The 13,732-nt window shown below is 38.3% G+C and overlaps 1 protein-coding gene across 1 annotated transcript; it reads right to left on the bottom strand.

Moving 5' to 3' along the window:
- Nucleotides 1–8,848: 8,848 nt before the first annotated feature.
- DNAJB9 (DnaJ heat shock protein family (Hsp40) member B9) lies at nt 8,849–13,569 on the bottom strand. The gene is made up of 3 exons (XM_003982962.6): nt 13,412–13,569; nt 11,329–11,555; nt 8,849–10,350 (listed from the first exon to the last, which is right to left on the bottom strand). The coding sequence occupies exons 2-3, from the start codon at nt 11,543–11,545 to the stop codon at nt 9,899–9,901; spliced, it is 669 nt and encodes a 222-aa protein (XP_003983011.2). The 5' UTR covers nt 11,546–11,555; nt 13,412–13,569; the 3' UTR covers nt 8,849–9,898.
- Nucleotides 13,570–13,732: the final 163 nt, after the last annotated feature.

Below are 13,732 nucleotides of genomic sequence, written 5' to 3'. Positions count from 1 at the left end.
CTCATAGTGAAGAATAAATCATAAAGCAAAACGGTTCAAGGCTACTGAAGTCTTTGTTTTTTGGTATTCAACTATTCATAGTATACACATTCTTCCAATTCCTCCCCTCTATTCTTCCAATTCCTAATAGAGTACCTTTTTTCTCCAGGTGTCAGTATTTTTGCAGGACACCATGAGTTTTAGGGGGAGAATAGCCCCAGCCCCAGCAGGTGGTCATGATTGGCCCAAACCAATCATGGTGGTCATATTTCCCTTGTTAGTGACTAGTCTAGCTGTAGACATGTAACAACATAGAACATTTCTGGCCACTAAGATGGGAGGGAAAGTTTTTTTGAAGGTCTTCCAGAGAAGGTTTTATTGCTCATAATGAAGCCAACACTTCCTCTGATCAGAGGAAGACAACTACAAAGAAGCAAAGCCAGATTCCTGGCAAACTCCTAAAGCTGCCTGACTGACCTCTGGACTCTTTGCTAGAAAAGAGAATAAGCATTTTATTGCTTTGTAAATTTAATTTTAGGGGTTTTCTATTAGCTGCAGGCATCCTAAGTAATAGACCAAGTTTTTTTTTCTCTAAATACATGCTAATGTAGAAAAAAATCTTTTCACAAACAGAAATTCAAACATCACAGGTTCAGGGCACCTGGGTGGTTCAGATGGTTAAGCGTCTGTCTTCAGCTCAGGTCATGATCTCATGGTTTGTGGGGTCAAGCCCTGCATCAGGCTTTATGCTGACAGCTCAGAGCCTGGAGCCTGCTTCAGATTCTGTATCTCCCTCTCTCTGCCCCTCCCCTGCTCGTGCTCTCTCTCTCTCTCTCTCAAAAATAAAAAAAGACAAACATCACAGGTTCCTGTAAAATGCAAACAAGTCTTCCCTGCCTTCTCAGTGCCACATCTCAGAAATTACCAGGTTAGCAGGTGCTCTGGTGTTTATCATTAAAATTCCAAGTGATATATGCTTAAATCACTGGTCTTTGATTCATTACCTTTCAACAGAATCAATTGATTACCTACCATGAAAGATGATATAATACACTAACCTTTTCTTCCACCTTGCCTTGTCTTCTTTCTCTTTCTATTCCCTAATGTGAGGTACATTTTAGATAATTCCTATAAAAATAAATCTTGTGTACAATTGTAAATTACAACTTAATTGTAAGTTGAGTAATAGATCCATGAAGGAAACAAAAGTTTTGTTTTCTGAATGAGAAATTCCCATGTCAAATTCTAATCTATGCTCTTGCTTTCTAACTTTCCTTATTTCTTCATGAAGATATATACGCACCTGCCACTGTCTCATTTCCCATGCTGTACCCTATTACATTGTAATTTAAAGTAAAAATCAGCATATAGCATATGTGGGTAATAATCTTTGAGTTCTTGGATTTCTTTAAAAGTTTGTCTGTTTATTTTGAAAGAGAGCAAGCATGACTGTGTGTGAGCAGGGTTGGGGCAGAGAGAGGGAGAGAGAATCCCAAGCAGTCTCCACACTGTCAGCTCAGAGCCGACATGGGGCTTGACCCAACAAACTGTGAGGTGAGATCATGACCTGAGCCGAAATCAAGAGTCAGATGCCCAACCAACTACGCCACCCAGGCATCCTGAGTTCTTGCATTTTTGAAATGCCTTCATTTTTGTCTCCCCTTCTGTTAATAATTTATCTGGTTACAAAGTTTTAAGTTCAAAAGCATTTTTCCCTAAGCTCTTTGAAGACATTGCTCCATTCCACTCCAGTACCTGGTATTTTTTTTCAGATATCTATTAAATTAATTCTTGCTATTCTGTAGGGAAACTTCTTTTAACCCCACTTCCCCCACCAAATACTTTTCATTTCTCTGTAGCTCTTCCCAAGAAAACTATACATCGCTTTTCTAGACTTGGTGTCTTCTATCCTCTTTCTCCTTCTCACTATTTTGCAATTTTTTTTTGGTTTGGTTGGGGTTGGGAGAGAAACTAATCCTTATATTCTCCTATAAGATGAGACCATCTTGCCCGCACATGCTAGAAGCTTTATTATGGAATTCTCAAATTGTATTGCAATTCCAAATTGTAAGGAATTCTCAAGAGACTGTGATAAATTATTCACTTATATTAGTATTTTGATCTGTTTCCAGTTACCCCATTATTTTACAGACCCAAAGGATATTTCACCAAGAAAATATATGTATATGTATAGAAGTGGTGTGATTATTCTATTCCTCACTGACTAGATATAACCTGAATTCACTACTCAACTGTCAGAACCTGTTTGATACCACTAACTGCTAATACTGGTCCAGTTAGTAAAGGATGAGACTAGATTAAAACAATCATTTGCTCTTTATCCTAATAATCTCATTTTGATTCTTCTGTTTGCCAATACTATCTTATTTTAAAAATACAATTTAGTAAAAATGACTAGTTTTTATTTTCTTGGGACAATATGAAAGGAATTTTTTAAATTAAATTATACTGTCATATTTGCTTGATGATGGCTTTTATAGGGTATATAGTCCTGAAAAAACAATGCTATTTAAATAGCTATAGCAGTGATCAAAAGAAAAGCATGGTGATGAAATGTAAGCTAGAATAAATAAAATTATAAAGGGTCTGATGGGATCTTTTTCAGGTCGTAGTTAATTCAAATAGAGAGAGAATGGGAACACAAGCATACGATTTTTGCTCTACTTTAAGAACACATACTATTTAATATGTGTTCACAAATGATTCGTTATGATTTTTTACTCAATTTAGGTTGGTATTTACCAAACTTTGTTGGTGGCACACTTGGATATAGTTAAAGGTACTAGGTAAAAATAGTTCCATGGTCCAATAAGTTTGGCAAACAATACTTGGTATATTGACTAGAGATTAATGATATAGACTAGCATATTGAAAGCTCTGAGAAGCCACTAAGACGGTGTATCCTGGGACCCAAACTTCAAAAGCGTGGGAGCGTGTTTTCTCTCCACACCACAAGGCAATGCTCTGGACACTAGCTGGGTGTCCTACAATTCAGCTCAATTCTGACACTATCTACCCATAGACAGCATGAGATCCCATAGGTTAAGGGCTCAGTCCTATAAGACTGGCCCTCCCTTCAGATGCCAAATGCAAGCCCAGCACATTACTTGTGTTTCTGACCAACTAGCTACATGATTGGAGTTTCCCACCTCTCCCTTCTCAGGTTTGATTAATTTGTTGAGCAGCTCACAGAACTCAGAAAAACATTTTATTTCCTAGATTACAAGTTATTGTAAAGGATATAACCCAGAAACACCCAGATGGAAGAGATATAGGGCAAAATATGGGGACAGGGCAGGGACATTCCATGTCCTCTCTAGACACACCACTCTCCCCAAATCTCTATGTGTTCCCCAACTGGGAAGGAAGGTCTCTGAACCTTCTCTTTTTGGGCTTTTATGGAGACTTCATCACTAAGGCATAATAGATTCAATCATTGCCATTAGCTATGGATTCAACCTCCTGTCCTTGTGCCCTATCTGGAGGACTGGGGATGGGTCTGAAAATTCCAACCCTTTAAACACAGGGTTGGCCCTCCTGGCAACCAGCCCCCTTCTTGGATATAGTCCCAAAATCACTTCATTAATAAAACAAGAGACAGAGTTATCACTCTCATTACTGGAAATTCCAAGGGGTTTGCAAGCTGTGAGCTAAGAACTGGGGACAAAAACCAAGGATATATGAGAAACATATTATGATCATTTAAATGACCAAATACATATTTCTTATAATTCACAAAATAGTGCCTACCTATAAACATATTTAACAAGGTTTGAATCTTAACCTGGATTTCACAAAATTATTTAAACATCATTTTTTTTGCAGCATACTTATTAACATCCTATATAACACTATTCTGAACAAGCTATTTGCTACACAGATGGAGTCATAACTGAAACTCAATTAAAATATCCATGTTAAGAATTCTGTCCAGAAATATATTCACTATAAATTACTTTCCAAATAATTTCTTTGAAAGCACTTAGTTTGGCTGCCATTGTCTCTTCAACCTGCTCCGAACAAGTGGGGCATCCCCACCACCTGACAGGAACTGGTCTTGTCAAAGTCATTTCTGACCTCCATATGCTAAAAAACAAACAAACAAACAAACAAACAACCCACAATGGTCAGTTCTCAGGGATTATCTTATTGTACCTGGTGGCAGCATTTTACAAAGTTGATCAGTTTCTACTTTTTGACAGATTTTAGTTTTTGTTTTTCCACTTTCTCCCAGGACACAAAACTCTTAATGCACTGGCTGTTTCTTCTCATGTACCTTTGTAGGTTCCTCATTTTCTCCTTGCACTTTTAGAGTGCTCTGAGGGTTCGGTTCTTAGATTGCTTCTTTTTATATCTAAAAATATTCCCTTGGTGATTTCATTTAGTCTCAAGGTTTAAAATATTTTAAATTATATTTTGACAATTAAATTATATTCTGACAATTCCAAAGTATACATTTCAAGTTCAACTCTCTTTTCAAATTCCAGGCATATCTCCACCCTCTAGATATTTTCTCAAAGTTGATATGTCCAAATTGAACTTCTGATCTTCCCTCTCAAATGTCTTTCTCCTTTAGCCCTCCCCCTCTTGTTAATAGCAACTATCTTTCTAGTTCTCTATAAACACAAAGCTTGGAATCATCTTTTCTCTTTCATGTCTATATCCAAACCATAGGCAAATCTTGCTGGCTCTACCTGCAGATTGCATGTGGAATCCAACCACTTTCCACCATCTCTACTGCTATCATCCTGGAACACTGCATGAGCTACACCAATTTTTCATTCTGGAATACTAAAATAATTTAACTCACGTCTCTATTCCACTGTTGCCCCTCCACAGCCCATTATCAACACAGTGCTAAAATGATCTAACATGTATGGAAGATAAAGTCATTTATTTGTTCATAACTCAGTTATCACATCACATTGCAAGGCCAACTTCTTTATAAAAGGCAAAAGCCCTATGTGATATGCTCCTAATCCTCACCACATTTATAAACTCATGTCTAGCTACTCTCCTTGTTCACTGACCTCTAGCCACACTGGCTTCTTTGCTGTTCCTAGAACTTGTCACACATGCTTCCATCTTCCATGCAAATAACTCAAACCTGCGCAGATTCACCTTCTTAGTGAGGCCTGTACTGGCCATCCTGTTGAAAATTGCTTGATCTGCCTGCCCTCTCAATATCCCATATCCCTCCTCCGTGCTACATTTTTTCTGTAGAGTTTATCAACTAACATAGTAATTTACTTATTTGTTGTGGTTATTGCAGGTCTCCTTCCACTAGAATGTAAGCACTGGCACCCTATTATTATAATGAATAACAATAAATAGGACTGCACAACAAATTATCTAGCATGGAGGAGTAAAAATAATTTTCCCTCTTCCTCTCTAGGTTCTTGACTGAGACTCCTCTTTCCCCATCCCTCACCCTGTAATAAAAAAAATAAAAATAAATAAAAATAAAAAAATCAGATTAACAGGAAAAAAAAACCAAAGATATTTAATAACATGTATATCTCCAGTATACTCAGGAAAACTGAGTAACTTTCCAAAATGGCCCAACCATCTCCAGAGAAAGACAAAAGATGTTACGGTTGGGGGAGCCAGTTATGGAAGATTTTCAGGTAAAGCCCAGTAAAGAAGAGTAAGGTTATTACACAGGTTTAAGTCCACGTCTTCTCCATTCATCAGAGTTTCTAGTGATTTAGTTATCTTCCTCTTCCTAGTACAAGGGGAGACACCCTTACAAATTGAGATATTCCTTTCAAATATAAATATCTTTTACAAAAACAACATCCTCTTGTTTTTCAGAGCATCTCCCATGTCTATAGTTTTTGTTTTTTTTTTTCTTTAAGAAAAGTAATCAGCCTAAAATACTTTTTAGACCTAAAAGGCATATTTAGAGGTGGCAAATTCTGCTCTTCACTAGGTAGTTCCCCATACAGCAAGGTCTGGAGAAAAGCAGGGGAGGAGTTTGAGTAGCAAAGTTGAGAGGAGAAAGAATCTGAATTTTGTAGAAGGGTCCAAGTAAGTCCTGCATGATAGGGAACATATATACCACACATCTACAGTTATCTTCCAGTGACTTTGGTTGTAGTTGATGTTCATGTAAATTCATACCGCTTCATCTATCCTGTCTGACACCATCATCACATGGAAAGAAATCTTGGGAGAAGCAGGTTAAGTAAGACAAGGACCTCTGCCTGATTCACTGATGAAATATTTTATCATAAGTCTAGTACTACTAAATTTTTAAATTTAAGTTATCTCCTATTATCACAATTATTTCCTGAATTATAGTTCTTTGTCAGGGCTGGATGTTGGGTTTTCCTTAAATGTCTGATATTCCTTGGACATCTGTGTTTATGAAGGAGTACATCAAATTCCAGATTGCTGTGAAAAGCAAGTTTCCTCAGCAATTAGATAGCCATTGAACAGAAGCTATGGTTCTGTGTAAGTTGTCAGGGCTTCTCAACCAGCAGGCACATGCAGGTATGTGGATGGCTTACAGAAGCTATTGTTTCCTACACATGCCCAAGTAAGGAGGCTTTACCCTGGGAGGGGAATGGTGTCATTACTCATCCTTCCCTTCCCCAAGCGAAAATTTACTTCACCTCTACTCTACTTTCTATAGCACCCCAATACCCTCCCTGAGGAGCCTCCCTGGGAATAGGATAATCTGTTTCCTTGAAAATTTATTGTTTTAGGTTTTACCCTAAAGAAAAAGCTCTCAGTTAATAGCAGTTTAGCTGGAGGAAAGAAGGGCAGGGGTTCCCAATGCAGTTCTTCAATTAATCAGCATGACTGAACACTGGCCCATTCCTTTGGTCTCCCCCCACCCCCACCACCCAAATCTGAGCCTTAAAATTTCTCTAGGATACCTGGCCATGGTTCTCTTTTCTCTCAATCCAATCCCTTCTGCTTTATTCCCTCCTGGAATGTCTCAAAAATCCTCCTCTTCTCCAGAACTTTTAGGACTTCATTCTTATATTTTCTGTTATTGGGACCAAGAAAGAGGGAAAACAATCATGGTTGATTATACTCAATCTGTCATCTGGAACTGAAGGTACCAGCATTAACATAAATATAAAAACTTTGGAGATCTACTGGTGGTACCAACACCTTCTTTCCTAGTGTGTTCTTTTAATTGCTAAATAAACTTTCACTTCAGAAAATTAAAATAACTACCCTAAGAATGTACAAATTTTTAATTGTCCTTCGGCAACCTGAATTCTCAGGGAACTAATCTCAGAATTGAAACTGAAACTCATAGCACAAACAATTGCCTAAAACCAACCGTCAGATCAGGAGTTAATTATGCCAATTCTGGAACACCAAAAAAATCTCATGCCTACTATAGGCCCTATAGTATCTAATTCAAGACATATTCAATCCAGAAAACTTGGAAGAATTACAAAAATTCATTCAAGAAAAAGACTAAAAGTCATGTTATAGATATTACTATTTTGCCCAGAAGGAAAAAAAAGACTGGTAGATTTCATGTATCGATTTGTGTAGGGAGGATAGATTAAGCTATTGTATTGATCATTTCTTAAATATAGTTTTCTATTTTTTACCATACACCTGTACAGACTAAAAAGAAGAAAATGCGTAAGTTATTGAGAAAACTTTTATGTTGATTACTGGTCTAACTTCCAGTTGCTTATATATCAAACTATACACACATAATACACATACCCCCATAGATTACCTAAGTATATTTTTGATAATTTAGTTTGTATCTAAGGTGTGCATGACTCAGGGTCCATTTTTTCCTTGCAAAAATTATACCAAAGAGTCAAAAGGGAGGTTTAAAAAAAAAAAAAAAAGGGACATTCAAATAAATGTTCAGAATGGGAAAACGGGATAATCTGGCCCAGAAGAAAAAGGGGACAGATGCTGACAATGTAAAGTTAATCCTGTTTGAGGTTTTTTGTTTTTGCTTTTTGCTGCATTTGTTCTGTTCATAGGCTACAGATAATCCTCAGACCAAAATTCAAGGTATGGCCATTTTCTTTTTTTTTTTTTTTTAATTTTTTTTCAACGTTTATTTATTTTTGGGACAGAGAGAGACAGAGCATGAACGGGGGAGGGGCAGAGAGAGGGAGACACAGAATCGGAAGCAGGCTCCAGGCTCTGAGCCGTCAGCCCAGAGCCTGACGCGGGGCTCGAACTCACGGACCGCGAGATCGTGACCTGGCTGAAGTCGGACGCTTAACCGACTACGCCACCCAGGCGCCCCAAGGTATGGCCATTTTCTTATCAAGCAAAAGAGATAGATGGGGCACTTGGGTAGCTTAGTCAGTTAAGCCACCAACTCTTGATTTCAGCTTGGGTCATGATCTCACGGTTCCTGAGGTTCATGAGATTGAGCCCAGCATGGGTCTCGGAGCTGTCAATGCTCCCGTTCTCTCTTCCTCCTTCTCTGCCCCACCCCCTGCTCTCTCTCAAAAACTAATGAACATTAAAAAAAAAAAAGTAGTAGGTATATCTTCCAGGAAATAATTAAGATTCACAAATTAATAATTTCATTTTCTTCAGTTTGAAAATTAAAGATGATTATTAACAAATATAGCTTTATGTAAAATCTCTTTTTCCCAATCAGGCCTAAAGAGGAAAGAATACTTGCTCCTAGCAAGCAAATACATCAAAATCATAATTAACAAAATCTTTAAACTACAAAAACTTGTGAGGGAAGGATGATAAGAAAGTAAGAGTTTTTCAGGGTTTCAGGTCAAAAATAACTTCTGGAATATGGTCTATGGTCAGCATAAGAAGCCCCATTGTTTATATATCCTCCATAGCTCCAGACTACAGAATAAACTTTTAACAACGACAACTGACGTCATATTGTAAATATTGTATTTCTCTCACTCACACACAAGGTTTTATGAGACATTTACTAGTTTTAATGTATCCATAGGATTAATACTCATATGGAGTAGAATGCAAAAAGTGCAGAACTAAAGAAGTCAAATGAAAACAAAAGCACACATTTCTTAGGATTTAAAAATATTGCACATAATAAGTTTGCACGGAAATTACTGGCTGTTTGTATAAACAGAATGAGGTATTAGTCAATCTCTAGATAAAGATGAGTGCAAAGAAGAGGAACCACACACAAGAGATACATAAATTCATAGAAGACCTAGAGCGCCAACGACTAAGAGAAATGTGAAAAGATGTGTAAATAAGCTATGATTTCAACACTACAAAATCATTAGCCAGGGACCAAACATGTAACAATGTCTTGGCAATATTTCAAAAGTTTTCAACTGTCTTTCAGCCTAAATGGCTATAAGCAATACAATCATTTCCCTTACTCCAATTTTACTACAGAAAGGTATGGTTCTGTGGTAAATATTAAACCGTGACTTTCTGAAACTTTCAGTGGAAAGATACTATTATCCTTTGTTGAGTGACTCAATTACAGTTTCATGTACATTTAGCAACCCAAATCAGAGATGCTGCAGAGCATGCAACTTTAAATTAGCAAAGGTTTCACTGCAAAAACCACTGAAGTTCACAAATTTAAATCTACAGTAAGTTTTAAAGTTTAACTTTTAAATATGTATCAGGTGAACTCAATCTTTTCTTGGTAATAAAACTGGCCACGCAAGTAAGCCCAAGGGCAAGTAGAGAAAAAAAGACCAGGCAGAATTATAATATCTTTTGTTTTTTTTAAAAAGAATGTTTCCTAATCAGGAAAATTAATAATTATCTATTTCTCTAACTGAATGTTGCTGAATTTTCAAAAACCATTTAAATACATTTAATATCTATATCAAGTTAAGTGAAATCATGCACTTGTCAAAATAGTTCACAGAAAACTGTTTTGCATCAAAGATATTGAAGAAGAGTCAACTAGTTGGATTTAGTGAGGACAAACAGTGAACTACTGTCCTGAACAGTCAGTGTATGTAGTAACCATATTTCCTCTTCGTTGTGTGACAGTCCTGCAGTGCTTGCTAGATCCATGGAATCTATTTTCAGTCTGTACTGTGTGCCGATTGGTGGTGTCAAAACCAGTAAAAGAAAACATTTTCTCCATATCTTCAAACATGTCATCAAACAGTCCACCTCCAAAAGAAAACTCCTGGAAATGATGTCTTTGTCTACTGGAACCATCCTGGCGTGTCTGGAAGTGATTTTCAAAATGCTTCTTGGACCGAGTGTTTTGGTTTTGACCAAAAAATCCAAAGTCTTTAAATAAGTCATCAAAATTAAAGTTAAATGATTGCTCAAAAGGGCTTCCGTTACCTCTTTGTCCTTTACCATTAGTAAAAGCACTGTGTCCAAGTGTATCATACTCTTTTCGCCTGTTAGCATCTGAGAGTGTTTCATATGCTGAAGGAAATAAAAATATTAGTAACTGAAGGTAATCAAAATTACATATAACCCAACCTCTTCAAATAAGTGAATTCAATTCTCTATTTTAGGGAAGAATATCATACCATCAATAAAACCAAAACATTATAAACGTAGGAAAAAGGTAAAATGAAAGTTACAGTAGGCAGGGCCTTTGTCTTGTTCACTGTACAGTATCGGCCGTTAGCATATGCCTGCCCCCAATAAATATCCAATAAATATTTGTTAAATGAATGCTACCATTACTTAAAGGTAAGCATATAGGTAACAACTAGTTATTTTTCATATTATTTGGGTAAAACTATTCTTGTATTAAATAACTTAATGGCTCAATATAACTTTACTTAGTTATATTTAGAAGAATTAAGATTTCTCACTTCCTTACTAGTTGCAGTCAGTGTTTAACTCCAACTCTCTATTCAATTACCCCCATCCACCATTAATTACCATATGCTCAGTGCAACTTGTTTCAGGGCTACTCTTAAGCTAAAATTTGTTTCATACTTTTTCTTTAAAGACAAATGTCGTTTTTAAACATAGATGAAGAAAAAACCCACATTTCAAAGTCTATTTAAACTTTTTATACTTAACATTTTTACATTTAATCTCCATACTTAGTAAAAACCATGTTTCATAGGTTAGCTTATAAGTTTTGGGAACCTAAAATTCCTTTTAACATGCAAACAATAAGCTACTTCATAAACAATAAAAGAAGTAATACATTATCAACATTTTAAGATCTATATGTCAATAAAAATGCATACTACCATTTATCCATCCATCCAGGAATCAAAGTATTTATCATAAGAAAATAGTCTCAAGAATCTCCCTTTATTTAAATGTAGATCCCTCTCTGCCACCCACCTCCACAGTATCTCCAGATACATACACTTCTTAGCTATCATTCTCCTTTACTAGTTAATATCTGTGAGACCTCAGAGACAGTCATTTACTTACCTTCTGCAATCTCTCTGAATTTTGCTTCAGCATCAGGGCTCTTATTTTTGTCAGGATGGTACTTCATGGCCAACTTGTGAAAAGCTTTCTTGATTTGGCGCTCTGATGCTGATTTTGGCACACCTAAGATATCATAGTAACTTTTGGAGGCCAAAATTAATTCCGTTATCATTAAAATGCAGATTGCAAAGACGAAAACTGACTGGGGAGTAGCCATTTTTAATATCCTAAAAAAGAAAAAAAAATTATCCATGGAGCTAACGTTAAGATTTTTAAAAATTTTTTTTTTAATGTTTATTTATTTTTGAGACAGAGACAGAGCATGAACGGGGGAGGTTCAGAGAGAGGGGGAGACACAGAATCCAAAGAAGGCTCTGTCAGCACAGAGCCCGACGCGGGGCTCGAACTCACGGACCGTGAGATCATGACCTGAGCCGAAGTCGGACGCCCAACCGACTGAGCCACCCAGGCGCCCCAAGATTTTTTAAAAAGAAACCCAGTGAACTTTTAGGATACAAGCTATACTTCCTGCAGTATTAAAATTGTTAAGCATATAGTATCTTGTACTTGTTTCCATGTTATTTCATTTTACAGGCTGTATTACCCCTACATTGGTTGTAATCTTCTTGAAGGCAAATATAATTCAACCAAAGTGGGAAAAAATCTTCTTTGCTTTACCTTTCCACTAATACTCTGGTCATACACAGAGTAGACACAAAAATACTCAATAACTGATTTTTGCCAGTTAATATTGAAGATTCATCATTTGCAAACATCGTAAAAAGGGTGGGAAATCCAAATAATTTTTCAAAGGATGTCAATCTCCCTTTCAAAAATTCGTATTCTAAAAGGATTAAAAACAAAAGTATTTAACTTCACAGAAAAAGTACATTACCAAGGTAAACAGCCCAGTAGGTCTGAATTGATAATCTTCCCTTCCTAAGAATATGTACCAACTTCAGCCTTCGTTTTGGCAAGGTGAGCCAAGTATTGCAAATAGAAAATCTCGTCATAATAGTATTGACAATACAGTAGAATGTAATGATTTTTTAATTGTGACATCCCAAATATTTAACAGAAAAACGGATAAATGGGTTTTGTTAAAAACTTGTAATTAACAGAATTTAACATTTCTCCTAAGGCTACCAGAAAAACGAACTGTCATAGTCGTTACTTTGGGTAAGCTAGTTATTTTCAAACTTCTCAGTAGTCATTAAAATATCTCTCTAACCTTAAAGAAGTTTTACATTAGAATTCAACGTAGAATTCTGGGTAGTATAGATTTAATGACTTGGGATTCAAAACGAATGTGATCCTGTTTTCTGAACTCTACCACAGGAGTTCTTAACAACCTATGATGACATTACAAGGCTGACGAAAGACAATACGGTTTGTGGAAACTGCCTGCCTTTCTCTCCTGTGGCATTTTCTGAGCGTAATTAGCAGATGGATTCCTCCTTTCCAGAGAGTTACTCATAGTCACGGGCACCGAGGATCAAGTACGACCGTCTAAAGAACGCAGAGGGAGTACTGCGGACGCCACAAAGACTGCAGGTACTTCCCTAGTCAAAGGGTGGGTCTGAAACTGACAGGGAGGCACATATTACTGGTTTAATGAAGGTTACTCCACAGTTTAGTATCTGACACTTTTTTAGGAGACCGACTTTTGTATTATACTGACTTCTCCTTCCCAAGAGGGACCCACCGGACAGCAGCCTGGGCCTTACTCCCCAGAGCCGGTGGCCGGTTGGGCTGCACTGTCCAGCCCTTACCCCAAGACGACCCCATACGCGTCCGGTCTGGCCAGGCACCGCCCTCGCGGCTGTCCGCGGCCCGGAGGCCAGCCCTGGGAGGAGCTGTCCGACGCCCGAAAAAGCCAGCGGCCAACCCAAAACACAAAACGCCCTATTCTGTGGTTCGGTCATCTCCTTTTTCCTCGTTCCTCAAGAACACCAGGCAGCCTGAAGCGCTTGCGACGACCGTGGCGACCACCGAGAGTTCAGTCTACAAAGACCGGCCGAAGCCCTGGGGACACTCTATACACCCCTCCCCGCGACCTCCCGGCCTCTCCCCACATCCTCACCCTTCGACTGCTGCTCAACAGAGCAGAGGCGCCGGGAGACTGACGACCGGCTCCACACAGCTGCTCGGCCCGGCCCTTCGCCCAGGTCTCCACGGCCTCCCCTAGCCGGCGGGCGCCCCACTGCCGGTTGCACACCGACCTAACGCTCCGCCTGCCGCCGCCGCCGCCGCGACCCCTCTCAGCCCGCTCCCCACTGGCCGGCGGCCGCTGCTGGCGCCGCCACCTCAGAAGACCTACACGAAACGCTTCCCTATTGGCTCCCGCTTCCCCACCTGACCCTGGCGCCCTACGCGCACGTGGAAAACTGTTGTTGCCGCTCAG

The sequence above is a fragment of the Felis catus genome, chromosome A2 (assembly GCF_018350175.1).
Source record: "Felis catus isolate Fca126 chromosome A2, F.catus_Fca126_mat1.0, whole genome shotgun sequence".
NCBI classification, from domain to species: Eukaryota; Metazoa; Chordata; class Mammalia; order Carnivora; family Felidae; genus Felis; species Felis catus.
This window is presented reverse-complemented; position numbering and strand designations above follow the sequence as displayed.